The sequence below is a fragment of the Belonocnema kinseyi genome, chromosome 5, assembly GCF_010883055.1.
Source record: "Belonocnema kinseyi isolate 2016_QV_RU_SX_M_011 chromosome 5, B_treatae_v1, whole genome shotgun sequence".
Lineage (NCBI taxonomy): Eukaryota > Metazoa > Arthropoda > Insecta > Hymenoptera > Cynipidae > Belonocnema > Belonocnema kinseyi.
Window position 1 is genome coordinate 25,193,617 of NC_046661.1, and position 22,010 is coordinate 25,215,626.

General features: G+C 35.6%; 1 protein-coding gene across 2 annotated transcripts in view; it reads right to left on the minus strand.

Annotated features, from left to right (window-relative positions):
• The window catches only part of LOC117172855 (Bardet-Biedl syndrome 2 protein homolog), a 1,136,351-nt gene that overhangs the window by 918,019 nt on the left and 196,322 nt on the right, over positions 1–22,010 (minus strand). For both annotated transcript variants that reach the window (XM_033361113.1, XM_033361114.1), the window contains one exon: positions 18,864–19,052. In XM_033361113.1, the coding sequence (XP_033217004.1) occupies positions 18,864–19,052 (189 nt within the window). The remainder of the gene's footprint in view (positions 1–18,863; positions 19,053–22,010) is intronic.

Consider the following 22,010-nt stretch of genomic DNA (forward strand, 5'->3'; position numbering starts at 1 on the left):
AGTGTATAGAAAATCTATTTTTATATATTTACATATACTAGGTGGCGAAAAATTCACATTGATTGACTCCATAAAATATAACAATAAAATGACGTATCAAATGATTTTTTCGTTTTTTTCTACTTCAGTTATTACCGACTTTTTGTTAAGAGAAAGTTTTATGTCAAAATATTATCGATAAGAAAAAAACAAGTATAAAAGATAGGAGCCTGATAATTCCCTGAAGACAAAAGAATTAAATGTTGCCGCAAAGCCTTCAACGGATGTGCGAGAATAATAAGACCGGCACACAAAAAAGTGGTCTGTCCGACAGACTATACTAGCATATCTATTTTTTTTTGGGGTCGCTGAATTCGAATTCGGTGTCCAAATAACTATGTTGGTTCATATCTTTTGGAAAAACGAAAAAATAGACGTAAAGTCATTGAATACAGCGATTTTTCTTGTATACTTTCGCAACAAAAACATTTTTCATGCCCGGTGGTCTAAATCAGCATATCCTTATGTTTTTTGGGGTCGCTAAATCCGAATCCTGGGTCAAAATAACCTAGTTGGCTCATATTCGATCGAAAAATGCAAAAATATAGATAAAATCGGCGAAAACAGCGGTTTTCGTGCATATTTTTCAAAAAAAAAATATATTTTCATCCCGGGTGGACTAATCCAGCATATCTTCATATTTTTGGGGTCACTGATTCTGAGTATGGGGTCAAATAACACAATTGGCTCATATTTTATCGAAAAACGCAAAATTAGACATAAGATCGACGGAAACCTTTAAATTTGCGTTAGTGTCCTTGCATGGCAATAGTAAGATTTTTTTAAATAAGTTTAATATACTTTTAGCGTTACCCAAGAACAACGACCTGGACGTAGTAAATTTGGTTCCCTTTAGGGTTCTTTATTACCGTGAGTCCCCTTGCCTCTCACACTTATAGGGTTCTTTTATTTTTTATTTTTCTTTATATCGCTTGTATTGAATCCTTTTGTCCTCAACAGACCTACGTAGTGGGTTTCGCTTTTGTTTAGTACCTTCATGGACTTGATCTCCTTTTAAACTCCAACAGTCGGCAGCCATCATGTTGATATCCCAACATCCCTGATATCGTCTCTCCATCTGTTTTATATCCTGGTGAAAACGTTCGCCTTGCTCTTCACTAAAGTCTCCGAGGTTGTCTGCAAAATTATTCATATGCGAATGAAGAAAATGTAGCTTCCAATTGATAAGGCAGCCTAGTTTACGAAAGTTTCTTATCATCCTTGTCAAGCGATTTGACAAACTGTTTCATAAGATCCAGCTTTATATGAAGGGGTGAAATCAAAACTTCTTTTGGGTCAAATAGAGGATCTTCAATTATATTTTTTTGTGCTTGCTGAAGCGATGTTCTTTTTGCCCATCTTTTTTTGTAATGATGAACGCGTTCTCGACTGTCCTATATGCATAAGTAACAAGGTGTTTTTGTATACCCTGATTGCTGTCCTAAAACAATTTCAAGAATTTTGAGATCACCACAAATTTTCCACTTATAACTTGAGTATTGATTGGAATTGGAGCGTAAACATTAGTATTATGCAATGACACTGCTTTTAGACTGCGCTTAGAAGAGTCAATGAATAGCCGCCAATTTTCCGGTCTATACAGTCCAGGTTTCATTTTTTCCATTAGTCCGTCAATCTTTTACAATAGACTAACTTTCCATGACCACTTTCTTCAGAAGTAAAAAACTGTTTAAACTCTTTTTCCCTATTTCTATAGAAACTTGATTTAACTCCTTTAGCTAATAAGTTCTTCTTTTTCAAAACAGAAGCAAGATACTCTGAAGCATCTTTAGGGAGACCGAGATCTCGCGATAAATCATTCAATTCTTCAGACGTGAATAGCTTAGGAACTTTCTTCTTTTCATCGTCTTGTAAGTACACTTCTGTATTAACATCGCTGCTTTCATCATCACCCTCTTCATTACCATAATCTGAAATGTCACTTTCATCACGATTAACATCGAAATCTTCATCAGTACTTTTATTTTCTTCTGCTTCAGTCGTCTATCTGTCAAGTGACAAATTTTTTGAGTTTTTTGTAACATCGTTATTTTCAACAGATTTAGTGATTCTAGATACATCAGGATATTCGATAGCACTTTTCTTTTTTCTATTGATTCCTGTCAGGTTTGTCATACAAAAGAGGCATTTCTCTTTCCAAAGAGGTTTCCTCCATATCGTTGGTTCTTGAATCTTAAGGGGTTTCTTACTTCCTTTTCTGTCTTTCAATCCATTGAATGCCTTATAACAAGCACTGCAAATTTTGTGAGAAACCCAATTTTCAATTTTAGTATTCAAATTTAGTATTTTATATTAGTGGAAGTGGATAAATTGGAATTGAAACAGCGATGAGAAGACATGATCTGTTTTGATTTGAAGTTTATAGTAATAGTATAAGTATAGTATAGTAAACTTGTGATTTAAACACACAAAAAACAGAAACTGATAATGGTTTTTAAAACTGTGCTGAAGTCACACTAAGAAGCACGCTTAAAGATATTGTCCCCACTTTCCTTTTTACCGACTTTGCATCTATTTTTGTGCTTTTCTATCGAATATGAGTCAACTGGGTTATTTGAACCCCGCATACAGAATCAGTCACCCCAAAAACATAAGGATATGCTGGATAAGTCCACCGGGGATGAAGATATATTGTTGTTGGAAAAATATGCACGAAAAACCGCTGTTTTCGTCTATTTTACCTTTATTTTTGCATTTTTGGATCAAATATGAGCCAACTGGGTTATTTTTACCCCGGATTCGGATTCAGCGACCACAAAAACATAAGAATATGCTGATTTAGACCACCGAGCATGAAAAATTTTTCTGTTGCAAAAGTGCACAAGAAAAATCGCTGTATTGGCCGATTTTACGTCTATTTGTGCGATTTTCGAAAAAGTATGAGCCAAATTGGTTATTTAGGCCTCAGATTCGAATTCAGCGACCCAAAAGACATATAAATATGTTGGTTAATTGCACCGACCGAGAAATTATATATATATTTTTTTTTTGCAAAAATATACCTGAAAATTCGCTGTTTTTGTCGATTTTACGTCTATTTTTTCGTTTTTCAGAAAAATACGAGCCAGCTTGGTCATTTCGAAACTGGATTCGAATTAAGCGACCCCAAAAACATATCGATATGCTAGTTTTTGTCTGTCGGACAGACCACTTTTTTTGTGTGCCGGTGTAATTGAATTCATGTTTCCGACATTCTTGAAAAGTGCACATTGATATCGATTTTGGTGGTCATTTACAAAATACGTGATACTTTAAGGGGAGGGGGGGTCTTTTAAAGTATCATTCTCAATGTTAAATACATTGGAACAAGCATCACGCAGGGAGGATGGAGGGGCGTCTAAAGTTCCTAAAAAATGTATCACGTATTTTATGAATATTCTCTTATGAAAATTTCAAATTATTTTATTATGTATTACGAAAAAATTAAAAGATATAACCCATCTCGTATAAATCTATCAAGATGTTCTAAAAGCATATGACATGGTGTAAAGCTGTGAAGGGTTATATCAGTGACAGAATTTTTATTTATTGGTTATTATCGATTTGTTTATAAAACAATTCATTTGACTTATAAACACTAAGCCTCTCTTTTGTCCAAGTATGCAATTCTCTCAATTTTTTTCTTCAATTTCAAGCGCAATTCTTCTGAATAATTATAACTTCTGATTCGCACAAAATGATGCGTTTCTTAAAATGATCAAAAACATTAGAAACTCGTGACGTGCAACTACAAATTTTCAATGAATCCTCGCGAGATTGAATTCTCACTCTTAATTCGCGATTTACGAGCTAGGTAGAAAATTGTGCATTTTGAAATGACCCGTGCCCTGTGTGAATTTAGAAGAAATTTTCACATAAACCTCGAAATAAATGGTACGTCACGTGAAATTCCGATCAAATATAATTTTATTTTTTGTCTTAATTCATTACATTCTCTTTAATTAATATTAATTGTACTTAAGTGCCAAATTTTTGGTCGCAGAAGCCTTCCTTTCAGAAGAAGTCTCAGGGCTGAAATAGTCTTGAAAGGTTACATTTTATGCGATCCGAGTTTTGTACTTTTTATTATAAATGCCGAGTTGATGCCGGCGTCATAGGGTATGGGGTCCAACATTGTGTATCAGGTATTATATGTGGAAGTATGCACAGCAATGCGCAGGCCGAAAGAGGCAGAGAAATGCCGATGTTTCCAACAAGAAACACAAAATGACGGAAAAGTCAGCAAAAAAAAACTCCCGTCACAGGTAAATTTTTTCCAGTATACTTACATGCGTTTGGTTGCACTGACTCAAAAATAGAGATAAACTTTAATCAAGAGAAACATTTAGTCCAATCTTTAAAATAAATAAAAAAAAACAGATACAAATTGAAAAAATCGATTTGTCTATAAATATTAGATTTATATTATTAGGTACATAAATGATAAAAGTGAATGTTACTATACTTTATTCGAAAGTTGAGGTAAAGGCCCACATTTTATCTTCCTTATGAATTTTCATATTAATAAGTATAATAGTAAAAGTTGGCAACTAGGTCATCTGCATGGTGAAACCATGAAAAAAAACATAAAAGTCATAGTTGCGTTTGTCAAAGCCAATATGTAAAATTTCGCAAAATGTTCTTTACAAAAGTTGTAGCTCCCATTGAGGCACATTTTTTCGGATATTTTTTTTCTGCGAATGATAGTTTCTGAGAAAATATATAATATATCGATTTTCATGTAAAAAAAACCATAAATATCATGGACTTTTGAGTTTATCTCAGCTAATACGGAAAATCCTGCAAAATATTTCAGACAAAAGTTGTATATCTCATTGAGGTACACATTTTCTTTTCAAAGCATTTTTTTTCACGAGTGATAGTTTACGAGACAATTAGTGATACATCTAAAGATCAACTATTTCAGTACTGTGCATTATCGTGACAACAGGCCCTGATTGGCGACAAGAGTAATAAGCCACCTCTGCGAATTATTACAGAAATATTGATAAAAAGAGATATTTCGGGTTTCACTCGTGTAAAAAACTACGAATTGTTTGCCGAAGTTTCGTGAAGATTGCAGTTCACATCTACAGGGCTGACCTGAAACTGATGTATCAGGTCATGATGTTCTTAGGTATACTTTCTACGATGCCTGTGATTGGCCAGAGCACCCCACCATGGGGACTGGTCGAACTTGATTGGCTAATCTAGACTTTTTTTTTAAATCTGGGAGAACGGAAAGCCAAATTTGATTAATATTATATCCATTGTCCCTCCTGATGTTATTAGGGTGTTTTAAGATTTCAATTGCTTATCTATGTTTTCTTGGAAATTTGTTGTGTGTTTTTGCAATGACTGTTGTTTCATCAAATAAAATGTTGTGTCCTTTTTCGATATGATGCTCAGCTAGTGCTGATTGCCTGAAATGTTTTAGCCTGACTTTACTTTCATGTTCCTTCATACGTTGGCTCACCGCTCTCTTGGTTTCTTTAATATAGGCTTTGCCAGAAGAAGAAGGGATTTTATATACTCCTGGATCACTGAAGGGTGCCTTTCTATGTTTAGGATTATTTAGTAGTTGTCCTATTTTCGCAGGTGGTATAAATATGGTTTGAATGCTGTGTTTGTTGAGAATTCTTCCTATTTATTCTGTGCCAATCAAGTTCGACCAGTCCCTACGGTGGGGCGCTCTGGCCAATCACAGGCATCGTAGAAAGTATACCTAAGAACGTCATGACCTGATACCCCAGTTTCAGGTCAGCCCTGAACATGTGAACTGCAATGTTCACAAATCGTCGGCAAACAATTCGTAGTTTTTTACACGAGTGAAACCCAAAATATCTCTTTTTATCAAAATGAATCATCGTGAAAGCATAAAATCTATTATCAAGGAACTCTACGGGGAGAGTATTCTTACTAGAACCAACACCTTTAGTAAGCTCAGGACTTCTCAAGGTAAGCTACTAACATTCTTAGCTTTTTTGAAATAGTGCAGGGACAACCAAATCGTCCCAAAATTCTTACAACTGAAAAATAATTTGGGAACATCTAAATCCTAATCGATTCTGCATAATACAAGTTTGCTTCTCGTGAAAGAAAGAATACAGCATACCAAATTTCTTTTGCACACTACCTCTAAAAAACTATTAAAACTTCACCTTTTCCTATTAAATAGCCTCAGATTTGACATTTGGTCCACATTGGACCGCATATCGTTTGACCAATCTCAACGGATTAAAGAGCTTTCCACCTAAAAAAAACAACAAAATTTGACAAATTACTTTCAGCAAAGCAAACTTAACTAACAAATACAGTAAAAAACATCTCTGACCACCCTCTCAACAATGAAACGATTTCAGCCTTATCTAAAGGACATAATTTTGCTGTAGCTCCATCGAAAATCCCAAAAGAAGAAATAATCAGCAATTTGGAATCCACAATATATACCCTTCCACCCGAAAAACCGAATGACATACGACACAGGACGGCTTAAGTTCCATCCTCAAACGTGACAAAACAGGAAAACCCGCAATTAAAGAACTCAAGCAAAATAAAGATATTATAATATCACCCGCAGACAAAGGCAACGTAACACTAATAATGAATAAAGAAGACTATAACAACAAAATCATGGACCTTCTAACTGACGATACATACAAAAAACTTAAAAAGGACACCACAAAAACAATAGTCAGTAAAACAAAGACTTTTCTCAAAGATTCTAAACTCTACAGTCAAACAATATCTAACTGAATACCTACTAATCCCACCTCTCCAAGACTTTACGGGCTCACAAAAATCCATAAAGAGAACATTACACTCAGACCGATCGTCAGCGCAATAAACTCACCAACTTACAACCTAGCTCGTTTCCTCGCTGCAAAACTAAATCCTTTTACACAAAACTCAATCACTCACGTTCAAAACTCATTTGACTTTATTAAAAAGATAAAACAGATTCACATTCTACCCCAAGACATCATATTGAGTTTTGACATAGTATCTCTTTTTACGAAAGTACCAATCTCGGATACAATTGATATTATTAAATCTTTCACAAATTTCCCTTCCGAGCTTGTACCTTTGATAGTACAATGTCTCAATAATACTTACTTCTCGTGCAATAAACAATTCTACGAACAAACTTCAGGGGCAGCATTGGGATCCCCAATCTCACCTGTAATAGCCAATGTCTTTATGCAACATCTAGAAACTAAAATCTTCAACCAAGCCAAACTTAAACCAGAATTCTGGTTCCGTTATGTTGATGACACATTTGTCATCTGGCGACATGGACGAGATGAACTGAAAAAGTTTTTCGATTTTTTTAATCAATTACATCCTAATATCCAGTTCACCATGGAAATAAAACATAACGGAAAATTGCCTTTCTTGGACGTATTAGTTTACAAAAAATCTAATAACACATTAGGACATGAAGTTTACAGAAAACCCATACATACAAACAGATACCTACATGCCTCCTTCCACAATCACCCATCTCAAAAACACCGGTCATGAACTCCCTTGTATACAGAGCTGTATTCATGACATACAAAGATAACTTACAAAAGAAATTACAAAACGTTAAATAAATCCTAATACAGAACGATTACACGAACAAACAAATTGATAAAGCAATAAGAAAACACACTCAAAAAAGCAAGTCAACACAACCTACGAAAGAAAGAGAGAGAAAAATTACCACCACCCTACACTACAGCCAAGTTGTCACAGAACAAATAGGAAGAATTCTCAAGAAACACAACATCAAAACCGTATTTAAACCACCTGCGAAAATAGGACAACTACTAAATAACCCTAAAGATAAAAAGGCAGCCTTCAGTGATCCAGGAGTATATAAAATCCCTTGTTCTTTTGGCAAAGCCTATATTGAAGAAACCGGGAGAGCGGTGAGCCAACGTATGAAGAAACATGAAAGTAAAGTCAGGGTAAAACATTTCACGCAATCAGCACTAGCTGAACATCGTATCGAAACAGGACATAACATTTTATTTGATGAAACAACAGTCATTGCAAAAACACACATCAAATTTCTAAGCAAACATAGAGAAGCACTCGAAATCTTAAAACACTCTAATAACAGCAATAGGGACAATGGATATAATACCAAAACGATTTGGCTTTCTGTTCTCCCGGATTTAAAAAAAGACTTGATTAGCCAATCAAGTTCGACCAGTCTCCATGGTGGGGCGCTCTGGCCAATCACAGGCATCGTAGAAAGTATACCTAAGAACATCATGACCTGATACCTCAGTTTCAGGTCAGCCCTGAAGATGTGAACTGTAATGTTCACGAAACGTCAGCAAACAATTCGTAGTTTTTTACACGAATGAAACCCGAAATATCTCTTTTTATCAAAATGAATCATCGTGAAAGCATAAAATCTACAGAAATATTGTTAGTCAAATCCCTATCATTTCCCCCTACCTATTTCCAGCTTCTCATGGGGAACGGAAATAATGTTGGTCAAACCCCTACCACTTTCTCAGGTGCCGCGGGGGCGGAAAGGCACCCCTCTGACTGGTCACAGAAATTATTTTGTTCAAACCCCTACCCATTTTCCATGTCCCCTGGGGGCGGGAAGGCACTTTTGTGACTGGCTACAGAAATAATATTGATCAAACCTCTTACCCCTTTTCCAAGTCCCGTGGGGGCGGGATGGCACTCCTGTGACTAGCAACAGAAATAATTTTGGTCAAACCCCTATCGATTTCCAATGTCTTGTGGTGTGCGGCAAAGCGGCCCTGTGACTGGTTACAAATGGAATATTAGTCAAACACCTACTTGTACAATCGATCTTCTTTTTTCATTGTATCTTCATTGGTTTCGGCTTAGCATCTAATTACGGTCTTTACCGCGGGAAGGTTGGAGTACTTTGAAGAGCATATTTTTTTTTATATTTCGTAATTTTTTTCATTAATCTAATATTTTCATTTCTAGAGTTCCATTATTATATAATATATTTGAATTTATTTTTATTGCAAATTCTGTTTAAATACAGTGGCAGGGTAACAGGCTTTATTATTCGCGATGTGTTATTCAAACGGATCAGCACCTATTTTCTTGTGCTATCGTCGCCACAGAAATTCACAGAGTTGATCTGCGAGATTGCTTTCGTGCACTCCTTCTCGTGAGAGAAATCGTCGCATCCACCGCCAAGAGGACTCGACGTTTTAAGTTTGCGCTCCGGTATCGCGATTCACGAACTCCTTGGAATAATTCACAGTTTTGTGAACGAAACCATGATCTTCGAGATTAATATAACATTTCCAACAATCCGTGTGGATCTCCGTCCCTTCCGAAACGTGCTTTTTTATTTATTCTATTAAAGTAGTCTGGTCTCTCTTATATATTTTCGGAACTGAATTCCAACCTATCGCTGTGGTGATGTCCTCTGTGGATCATTGCGAGGATCCATGATCCTTTCACTACACGCCCTCGCTCGTATCTTCGACGGCCGATCTTGCACTCATCTATTTCGACTACTTCATTGGCACCTCTAATACAACCTTCCTCTTCGAATTTACTCTCAAGACAAATCATATGGTCTGCAACAGTTTCCCGCGAAGTCGGCTGAACGTTTACGATGCTGCTTTCTCGGAGCATTTGTTGAAAATTGAACCCTACAGCGTAACAGTATGAAATGAGCGTACAGCCCGCTGCGGAAACGTTTCACCTCTCAAACCACGTATTTTCCGCAACGGTATTAGTATGACGGTACTCGCCTGCTTCATGACACAAGAACTAGCCACAAGTCATTCGAGATTCCAAAAGAGTCATCTTCTTTTCCTGTCTTGAGCAAAATTGATCAGTTGGACTTAGTTCGATTTGTCGCAAACACTGAAGTGTTTTTTCTCTTTTTTGGAGAATCATACTTAGACTGAAAATATTATATGTTTCATCCATCTTGATTAGGTCTCAGGAGAAGGAAACCTCAAAAATAATCGATGTATTACTAATTTTCGCGAAAACTATCACTGGAGGATAAAAATGTTTCCAACATAATGAACGCAAAAAACGATGATTTTTAGATTTTTTTAATGAAAATCGATAATTACAAATTTTCGCGAAAATGATTACTCTTACAAAACAATGTATGTTGCAAAAATATTTTGCAAAATTCTGCTATTCGGAACTTTATCCCGAATTTATTCCCTTGTGAGTCCTTACTTCCAAAATCACTCTTTTTGGGGTCATTTAATTGTTATCATTACCCGATCACAAGAATTTAGTTCAAAATTATCTAAGTTGGTGTCTCTTTACATGTGCTTTAGGGTCAATCATTTGATTTATGTAAAGAAACACCAACTTATTTAGTACCATAGGGTCAATATAATTGTAAATCAAATCTATCTACCTATTACCTGGGAGCTTAATCCCTTCTACTTAGAATGCCCGAAAAATATGCAAGCATTAGATCATACTATATAAATCTAGACGAAACTGATTGAAGCCTATTGATCTCATAATTCAGATGAGTTCCTCCATGACCTTCAGCTACACGGAGAGAAGTTTTGTAGAGCCGTTCACCCAACATGTACACTTGTCGCACCAATCACAAAGTGAATAGCGCCACTTCTGTTTATTAGAACAGCTCCACTATTTCCGGATAACCATAAGCCCGAACAAGCCGAATCGTTTAATTAACAGTATAGTCGATCAATCCTGTATAACGCAGCGCCTGAGGAACAGTTTCCTGCTTGCGCAGCTCAGGCAAATATAGCATTCACATTTCGTAAATGCTATTCTACTAAAAGCACTATCAGCACCAGTATAACGGCATAAAAATAACTTTATGAGGATTTCAGGGTATATTCGAATGTCTACTGTCAATAGTAGAACTGGCAATAATTTTTTTGTATTGGAAAATGGCTGACAGTGCACAATGAGGCGAAATGAAAAAACAATGTTCAAAATAACCTGTAGGTCACAATTATTCATCGATTTTTGATTTTTTAGAGAAAATTCAGCACTATATTCTCAAGAAATCTGTCGAGACTGACTTTTGAATTTTTGTTTGTTTAAATTTTTAAAGAGCTGCAAGTAGCAAAAAATGGTTGATTTTTTGAATTTTTAAAAAATTATATGTGAAAATGTTTCTCAGTGGCATCAAGCCTCATTAGCTGATATGTCAAGTTATTTGTTATAAGCAGATATTTGTACCGAGTAGACTGTGTGATGGACTTTGTTTCGGATGAAGCATTGTGACCTACACGTTATTTTAAACATCGCTTTATTATTTCGCCCCACTGTGTAGTACAAGTGCTACCAACATAACCATGTCATGCTTTTAAAAATCTACACTAATTTCTTGTATGCATATTTCCAGTGCATTATAGACAAAAGTGTCCGGACTTATTCATCTCTATACATATAAAAAATAAATAAATCGAAAATTTCTTTTCGAAAAATTAGTTGAAGTTTTAGCTTTTAAGTTATAAAATATTCAAGCATATTAGTTTTAAAATATCTGCTTTTATGAAATTTCGCTAAACAGTCAGGTTTTTTTCATTAACGCGTTTCTACTCTACTCTGAATTAAAAGATACATGTTGTTCGTTCGTAATTCATATGCATGTTTGAAAGAGAATTCATCTTCATTAATATATTTGAATAATTGTTCCAGCTTTTCAGATTTGTAGATAATTTGATGTACTCTTATTATTACACTGGCGTGTCAACTGACTGTTTACGTTTGAACAGGCTCGATTGAGTGTCTAGGCTAAGGCAAACAATAACTAAAAATGTGCTACAATCGAAACCATATTCGGTAGATTTCACAAAATCTAAATATTTTTTATCCAATTATTTAAAACATTTAAATTCTCAAAGGTTTATCCATATATTTTGTAAACTTCGTTATTAAAAAAAATGCCTTATGAAGAATTTATTGAACTGTACATTCTGGTGTGAGAAAGTGAAAGTAGCATGCTCTAAAGCGAAAAAATATTTTGAAAACTGATAAAAACTTGAATTTTTCCAACTTTTTACAACATTTTAATGCGTCCCGCATGTCTAAAGATGTTTCGTATTCATATAGTTTTCTCGATGCCAAATCACGAAAGTTAAGCTGCAAAAGCACCACTTAGGAGTTTTATTACGAAAATATACATAATAACCCGAAAAAATTAAGTTCATTCAACAATACCTCCGAAACCATTTTGTAATTACTTTAGTAAGCTTACCTCACAATATTAACCAGCAAACTGGCAATTCATTTAGTAAGGCTTATTGTTCGCAGTTATGCAGTAAGACTTCTTAATCAGTGATATTCAACAGAATACTTATTATTCAGATTGAGGCAGTAGTAAAAAGAAAATTAATAAACTACAATTGGGCACTTCAAGAGGATGTACAAGTTTCTTATTAATCACAGTTTTATCTGACTCGAAGTTTTTGATTCATTCGTAAAAAACAGCATTAAAAATAACAGAATAAAACATTGGACTGGAAAACTCGCTCGATTTATCTCATAAGAATGAAAGGGTCATGATTTACGAGCAATTCACTGCGATCCAGGGAGTCTGTCTCGCGAGTTTTACGAGAGTCGGTGAAGAGTGCCTCGAGAATCCGCATACAGCTACACTCACTGTTACTGTAATTTTTCTTTATTGTTTTCTCCAATTTTATTATTAAACAACATATAAACATTGTATCCAAAAACCAATTTCGTGGAATCCGAGGCACCAATTATTAGATGACGTATGCAAGACGTCAGACAAATATATTCAAAATCGCGGAAAAAATCTCACATTATTTTTTACAATTCTAATGAATCCCCTTAGCACTTCGTGTATTGACCGGAAAATACGCAAAATATCCAGCCCTCGCGTATTGTCTGTGACATATAAACTATAAATATAATTGATATACAAGTTTCTTCAAGTTTTAATCATAATATTTTCATTTTTCTGTTGTCGATTCAAGTAAATTAAAAAAAAATGTCCAAGATGAAATCTTTTTTCAACAAAAATTTTTAAAAAATTCTGACAACCTTTGTAAGTTGATAGACAATTAATTTTAAATGGTATTGAAATATTTATTTTTTAAGTGCAAAAAAGGATTATAAACATGGAAAACTTTACGTCACTGAAGCAGAAATTATAAATTTGATTTGTTCTACGAATCCAAAAATATGTGCTTGTGCGATTAAACAAATAATTGAATACAGAAATTCGATTAATCCACTTGTTATAGCAAATATAATCGGCGGTTATAAACCCACAAAAATAATAGGCAGTAATAATTCCAGACAAATAATCGGCGGTTATAAAAGCAGCAAAACGAAACTATTGTACAAAGAGGTCGAAGACCCAAAAGAGCTTTTACATGGACCAACCGCGACTATTGTGGGATGCGGGAATGTCCATTGTTGTGGGCCGCATTGTGTATGTGCTTAAGGTGTTGCTCAACAACCCACCATCTTTAGACGAGACCCTCGCCTGCCCTAAACTTGGCCTTACCAGCCAATACCATGTGTAACTCACCACGATTTGGCCAGGTTTACTTAGTAGCCCCGTGACGGCGACATTTAAACAAACTAACCCCCTCGGAGGGAATTAGCATTGCCCCCGGAATGACCCAGCTGATTGAAGTTTCAACACTGCTTGTGTGTAGGACCCCAGGAGAACCTGGGCTTAGGAGAGCTAAAACGGACTAAATCCATCCTCGACGCTTTCCTTCCCGTCTTCTCCAAGCGCACCTCGGATCGAAGCCACGACATTTACCTCACCGCTTTGTAAACGACCTTGTTGGTAACGGGTCTTCCAACATTTTTATGAAATGTTTTTGGTCCTCTGGACTCACTTTATAGGTTTCCCTGGTGTAATTTGTTTTTCTTGGTAACTAGTGAAAGAAAGACACACGCGAATCCCCATTTTTAATTTTGGTAATCAAATTGTATCCCACACGCAATATGACTTAATATTTGTCAATAAGCTTATCATAGGAGAAGGAAACTAAATAGGTTTTCGGATGATTTTCGGATGTGCTCTTTGCCCGAATTCTTTCCGTGGCGGTAAGGAGGCGAAACACCAAAGGAGGCATTTGCAACTTATTTTACAAGGTCTATAATTTTTTCGTTAAGTTTTTGCGCTAGATCTTTGGCTTTATCGGACTACTTCAAATCTCTTTTAAGTACTAGGTCACCTAATCGGAAACTCAGTATTTTGCATGTGGTTCGTAAATGCGCTCCAAATTCTTGCAAACTAAATCCCTTAAATGATCTAATCTCGAGAGCAAATTTCTGTAAGGTAGGGGCTCGCGTACAAAGTTCAAAAAGGCGGACGATACTTTTCTAGTGTGCATGATTCCCGTATTCCTGCTCATCTTTGCAATCAGACGATTCGAAAATACAATCACATTGGCCACTGTGCCTTCCTGGACAATTCACACATCCTCTTCTCCCTGGAAATTCAGAACATATTATAATCCTCTATGGGTCCACATCTCATCCTCTCTATCAGTTCCTGACTTCCTTTCTTTCCTTTCTCACACACGTATTGCGCGCTCTCTCTCTCTCTCTCTTGGCATAATTCACACATACTTCCCGTTAAACCTTGACTTTCTTATTCTCCCCTACCCTTTTGCCTGAACTCTCTCCATGCTATTCTTTTTAACTATCTCATATATTTAACTTCCTCGTGCATCCTTCTAACTTCATCCATCTGCAATCTATTTGTTCTAAAATACCTTTCCCTTTTTACCTTCATCTTCCCACCCCTGCGTCTGTTGTCCTTCTGCCACCAAGACTATATGACCAGCTACTGTCCCTATTGACAATTTAGTGGCCTATTCCTCGCCAACCCGAATGCCTTCTTTACATAATAGAGTCTAGCGGCTCTGTCATTGAATATGTGTTCTATCCTTAGATGAGTCTTAATGCAATTTTTGGCGTCATCATTACTAAATCGTGGTTTGAATAATGGTTTATAAGAGTTCAAATATTTCCAGCCCTTTTCACGCCTAATATTTTCGAAATCATTCCGACGCTAGCCCCCCCCCCCCCCTAATATTTTTGAGAATAAACGTAAAAGCTCCTCGTTATTTATGTACGTGATGTCTCGTCAATCCCTTAAGTTCATTAGAAATCCCTCGTCACTAAAAGTGGGGCTACTATCTACCCTCTAAATCTTTCTAGAATCTATTTCATACCGAGTAAACCTATCTAAATCCTCATTTATACTTTTCCGATTTACGAATTCTTGATTTATTTTGAGATTCAAATCTTTTTAATTTACCGGAATGTTGCGTCGATTTGTGTAACAGAGATCGCTAGGCGGTTTCCAGTGTGGTGAGTCATATTTTAGGGTTATAGGATATGAGCAGGGTTTATGTCCAGATTGTTCTTCTTTTAGATCTTTAGGCATCATGGTATTCTAGTTCGCAGTTGAATTAAAATTAAGAAATATGCTATTATTCTCCAGATTATCTGAAGTGATAAAAGGCGTTTTAGTACTATTAGGAGTTTCTAGGAAGAGAACTTTCTTTGGGGACAATCCTAGAGTTAGCCTATTGTTGAAAGTTTTACTGCAAAGAGATAGAGTAATATTTTGCTTGGTCGAGTTAAAAAAATCTGGCTCAGTTTTGGCAATGTTTAAAATTTCGAGGGTTATTGATAAATCCGACATTCTTCTGCAAGCAGTAGGTACTACTCGAGGAGTGGCAATCACGTGATCCAGATTGGAATAGGTTACCAAATTAATTGTACTAGTAGTGGTAGTAAAAAACGTTTTTGTAGAGTCCTTATAACTTCGGGTTCATTATTAGTAGAACCTGATCTAACTTGTGTATTTCAACCTAAATAACGTGTAAATTCTGTGCATCCAATGATATGCTAGTGTCCTTATTTAGATCAATTAAGTTCATGATATCATTTCGCGTAGCCCAAGAAGATGCAACAGAACTCAAGGATCGAGATACAATATCAATAAGCAATGTAATTGGTCTTCGTAAGATACGGTAAAAAGACGAGAGACAAAAATTATTTGTTTTCAGAAGTTCCAGAAAATTGTTTTCAAATATTTTTTAAAAGTATAATAGTTTTTGTTTCAAGTGTAAAAATGACATAAGAAAACGCAAAGGACGATGAAATGAGCAACAAAAAAATCATCGTCTCAATAAACCTACAAAATTGGGTTTTAACATTTTTCAACTATGTATTTCAAGTTGTGATATCAACTGGCAAGATTTCTGCTCATTGCGGGTCAAGCAATACTACTAATTGCATATGACAAAACTTAATTTTCTTAGTAACTTAGAAAAAATTTATTTTTCACCTTAGATATATTTAAATATTATTTTTCGATTTTCAAAAGCTGCTCAATCACAGAATGAAAATCGTTACATACAAATATTGATTTCATTATTTAATTGAATAGGTTTTGAAAAGTAAACAATAATATCGCATTACACCTATGGTGGAAAATCCTTTTTTTATGTTATTAAAAAATAACGATTCGTCGCATGCAACTGGTATTAATGTTAGGCCTTTGGCGTGAAAATATCTTGAATTCCCCCTACCTAACCTAAAGTACCTAATATCACGCATATTTTGGCGGAAAATTTCGAATTTTTACATTCTCATCATTTAGAAGGAATATCTTAGAATCATTCGCTTTACGACCTATCCGTGAAAATTCTAACTTAGAAATGTAATAACATATATTTCCCACGAAGCCATGCAAAATACAATAAATAGATGTGAAATCAAAGTTATTTGTTTTTAAAAGATCTAGAAAATTGATTTTAACGGTCTTTTTAATTCTAAAAACAAGACAATGAAAATACGTATGTTTCGATACCAGTGTATATTATGAATTGTGATAATTTTGAACATAATGTAGATAAGTTCACATTTTGGCCAAAGCGAGTGCGAAGCACGAGATACGTGCTGAGAATGTAATCGCTCAGGCCGAAGGAGTTTTAACAAAAGAGAATTCACAATTACCAAATTATAGTTGTCGATGCTCTGACCTTTAATTTAAACTGGTCTGTTCACAAATCTGGGGCAAATACAAAAGACCCAGCACAAATCGCGAGAAAAGTTCATCTTTGAACGCAAAGTGCGAGAGAATACAGTCGCGCGCACTAGGTGCGCTTAAACTTACGAGCCACCACAAATACACTACAGACGGCAACATTTTTTTTAAAGTTTGAATGTAATTATATCAAAATCTAAAGAAAGGTTGAATCAAATTCGTAATAACTGATTTAGACCGCCAAATTTTTAACCGGAAACTCTAAATTTAAGCCAGCTGGAAGTAACTTTGAGTCACGACTTTGAAAAATTCAAGGGAAACGTCAAGTTTTTTAAATAAGGCAAGAATTAATGAGGGCAGAATCTTCAACTTTGAAATCCTTTACTCGCTCCAATAATACTCAATTCACAGAGTTTATCTAACCAAAAACTGTCATTAAAGTGTCCAATTTACCGAGAAGAAGGCTAGTGAGAACTCACACACATTCTTTTCAAGATTTCAATGACTCGAGATAAACACACTTATCACAAGGAAACACTTAAATAAAGACGAAGCATAAGGGAGTCTGCCACGAGCTACTTTTCGTACCTTTAGAAGCACAAACTTACGACAACCCCATCACACTCGCCAAAAATTAAATGAACCAACCTCAAGTTCCACTTAAGTAAACTTTCTGATACAATTTTGGTTTTATTTTTAATTAAAAAATTTCAACTATTATTCCCCTGTGGACGTACGTAGCCGTATTAGTCAAATCGCAGACCAGAGTGAGGTTTCTTGCGTCGCCCTGAAGCTAGCCATTTTTTGCGATTTCGATAATCGATTTGGCTGCAATATTAACCAATCCCGTCTCGCCGAGTTAACCACGTGATGATTTTCGTTTATTTTTGGAGCCAGAAGACTGGTGCTGGTTCAGAAATGCACTCTGAGTAGTAGCGACTTTTTAATAACTGACATTCACTTTCTCTACCATATTTCACAAATTACACACTGAATTATCTAGTGTACTTGAATATTAGTGAGATTGCATTTAGCTGACCGAATTTAGGTGCATTTAGGGCACCGTGCGAAGTACGAATTCCTAAAGACTCGAGTAAAAATGCTTCGACTTGAATATCACCTGGTTATGTCTTGAATTCGTCTCCAAGACATCGAAAGCTACCACGTAAAAGCTACCATGATCGCGATATATAAGGAAGAGAAAGAGAGATACTGGTAAAAGGTAAAGAAAGGAAATGCAGTGCATGACTACATATAAACTGCTCCTTTTAGGGGCAAGAAAGTTTTCTAACGAAGAAATATGTTGAAATAACTTAATTTAAAATTTAAGAAATTATCATTCCCGTTTCCATAATATGTAGTTCTGCACTGTATTTACTTTCTTTTCCGATTCCGAGTGTCTCTCTTTCTCTTCCATGATGTATCGCAATAATGGCTGCTACAGAGGGTTCGCAGTGCAAACCTTGCGTCGTGTTAAAAAAGACCGTACCGCCAGCGCTCGTCTCGGCCGAAACAATAGGCCCCCCAACGACAGGGCCAAGGGGCAAGATGCAAACTCCATGGCAGCTTTTACTCCTGAAATGTGTTATCGAGTTTCCTGACTAATCGAGGAAACATTTATAGCCATGAAATGCTTGCTAATGGTTCTTTTATTTACAAAGTAGATGTTTCATTTGAAAGATCGGCGTCCTTGACGCTAATCAGAGAAGCAGAGTTCCAAAAGAATCACATATTTATTTTGGTAGCATAAAATGGGCCAAATCACACCACTCGTGTATTTTATTTGACTTAAGATACTACAATGTAAAATAGTTCTTACTTCATTTTCTGCATCTCCATCAAAATCGAAGGCGATGATAGTTTTTACAATGTCGCTTGCAACCATCCAATAAAGTTCATTTCCTTCATAATCCAAAATCGTCACGGAACAATTTCCACCGATCAAGGCTACTTGACCTTTGAGCCATCCTAGCCTCCCAATAGTGATGCAATAAACGCCGTCCCTCATCTAATTTCAACAATAATGAAAAAGTTTTTAATGAAATCTTCACTAATCCGTCACTAATAATGTATTCGTACTGATCATTTCTAATGTTTTTTAATGACAAAGAAACAAAAATCCATTTAATAAAATAGCAAAAGGACTCTAGTAGCCTTGTGCATGATTGCTGCCACTTTATAAAGCTGGGAAGAAAACTTTTTAAAAGTCGCCATTATTAATCTATTCGACGAATATTTTTCTGGCAGTGTTTTTTGTGCCAGGGGACGAAAAGTTTGAGCGATATTCTCAGCAGTGTGCCGATTAGCACATCCAGTGCCGAGTTGCTAGTCAGACTTTACCCTAAATTTTAGAAACAAATGCATAAAACAGAATTCAGAGTTATTAAAGCCAGCTGTTTGCACGACAATACGAATTATAAAATGTCTCTGTAAACCTTGAATAAAGTAACGCAATTCCAATTTGCTGAGATTTCAGTTTTTAAAAGTAATCTTAATCACTATTTTACGCATAACATTTTGGTGATCCTGACAGGATCAGCTCGTATTTCTTGATCCTGTGGATATCTAAGAGAATGCTGACGAGTTGGTACATGGAATACCACTAAAAAATAAAAGACACTTTAAAAATAACCCTGGTGGACCGAAGAAACCTAAAGGAGCCTTTACAAAGCACCCTTAAAGATCCCACTGAGTCACCCTTCGATTCCTCCTTTAAAAACTTTTTTAAAAATGACTATGTCAAATTTTTAAATTGTTAAAATTCGAATTCTACATAAAAATTTGCATTAGAAACTCACGGAGTAATCGCAATACTTTTTGTTGCACCGTTAAAAACTTTAAAAAATAAAATACCTGTCATTTACATCGGACGAATGCGACTTTAAGTGAATATTTTTTTAGTAGCAGTTAATAAACGTTCCTTGAGGTTACGGGACGAGATATCAGGACTAAGGGTAAAGGATTTGTTCAAATTCTAATTTTTCATATTCTTCTTATCAGAGAGGATATTAAATTTGTGTAAAATTAGACATATAAATTATTACATATATTAATCTACATTTACTTGCCAATTCTTCATTTTATTTTCAAACTTCGCAAGCAACATACTACTTAAGCTATTATGGATGCGCTTAAAGTCACCTTTAGCAGAAGTTAATGAAATTTAAAAAATTTTGAACGTTGCAAAAACTAGTATTGCGATTACTCCGTGGGTTTATAATAGAAATTTTAATGTAGAATCCGAAATTCAACAATTTAAAATTTGACATTGCTGTTTTTTAGTTGAATGAATAGAATACTGTACTACGTAAAACTATTGAATAGAAAATTCTAAAAGGAATTAAGAGAAATGGTGCACGGCATACTGTAGCGTAAGCTGTACGGGGCGGGGCCCGAAATCAGCCAGAAGGCACAACTGTGCAAAAAAACAAGAAACATAGCAACATCAATATTAAGCGGCAGCAGTAACAGACAATTCATTTATCAGACTCTAGCAAGAGGCAATTGTTATTGGAAATACTAAGAACTATGACCGCAAGCCCGTAATGGAACGAACCGCTGCGCTGTGTCTTACACTGTCTGCGGAATAGACCCATGAAAAGTATCTATTAAACTTCTTATTAGGCGAAGTAAAGTTGTGAAATTAAGGTAATAATTACTCCCTTTACCCAGAGTATTTTCTTCCCTAACAAATCAACTCACTACAGTAGTATCTCAGTATTGTTATTTTACGATACTTGCGAATACAATTGTATTTAATACACTAAATATAGTAAGAAACCCTAAATAAATTATGAATAGGCTGAAAATATACACACAGTATCGCCTATTTTCCGGCTATACAGCCGACACTGACGATCTACTGGACGAGTTATTTATCGTTTCGAAGCCGGTTCGACTATTCCACGAGCCCTATTTTACTTTAACCGCAAAGCTGACCTAAAAATGGAATCAATTTTAATAAAACGTGATTTCAATAAAACAGAGAAAATTGCTAATTGAGCACAAAAAATAGCACGAGCGGAAATTCTAGAGACGGATGGGGACACCAAGATTAACGAAGACAAATTCGAAGACGATCAAAAATTGGCGGTAACGAAAAAAATGATAGATGAAACAAAAAACTTTGAAAAAAAAAACCCAATTCAGTAAAGGTTAACCTTTAAGTAAAATCTCTAGCCGATCCCCCCTACGGACCCAATTTCTGCTACAGGTCTTCTAGGGACGAATAAAGTATTAAGAGGACAAAATGAGATCGGTATTGAAGATATCATTAAGTCAATTAAAAACCACAATTGAGACGTCACCAGTCTGACCTTTTACTCGATTTGATCATAGCAACAAAAATAACGGACAATCAGCCGATACCATCTATATTGTTGTGAAGAATTTCTATATTAGAATTAAGGTCTTATGTATGTATTTAATGTATTTAATGACAAATAGTTCATTTCTTAAAAAGGTTTAATTGGCAAACGTTCCGGCCACGGATTTTGGCCCACCTGAGTCCCAGATATTCAATTAAAAATGGGGTTTTATATTAACTTATTGTTTCTATTTCGTGCAGCTCCTGATCCCCCCTCTCTCTCTCCGCCCCCTTCTCTCTCCGTTTCACTATCTCTCCCTCGCTCTCTCACTCTCCGATTCTCTCTTCGCTTCCCTCTCTGTGTGTTCTTCCTGTAAGCGTAAACTCAAAAACAAGTCTCTGAATAATATACCAAGTTAGTTTTTCGACGAAAATTAGAGACACCCGCTCTTTCTAAAATCATGAAGAAAACTGAAAGAACATTTTCAGAGGTACTGCAGTTAAACGACTTTCAGAAAATGTAAAGAAAGGCAGTTTACATTTTGAAGGGATATGGTAGTAGTACTGAATGACCGCATGGGGCCTGGGCTGTGGGTCACTCCACCGCATGGCAATCTTAGACAGCAAGTGTTTTCAGATTTTTTCCGTTCACAACAGGCA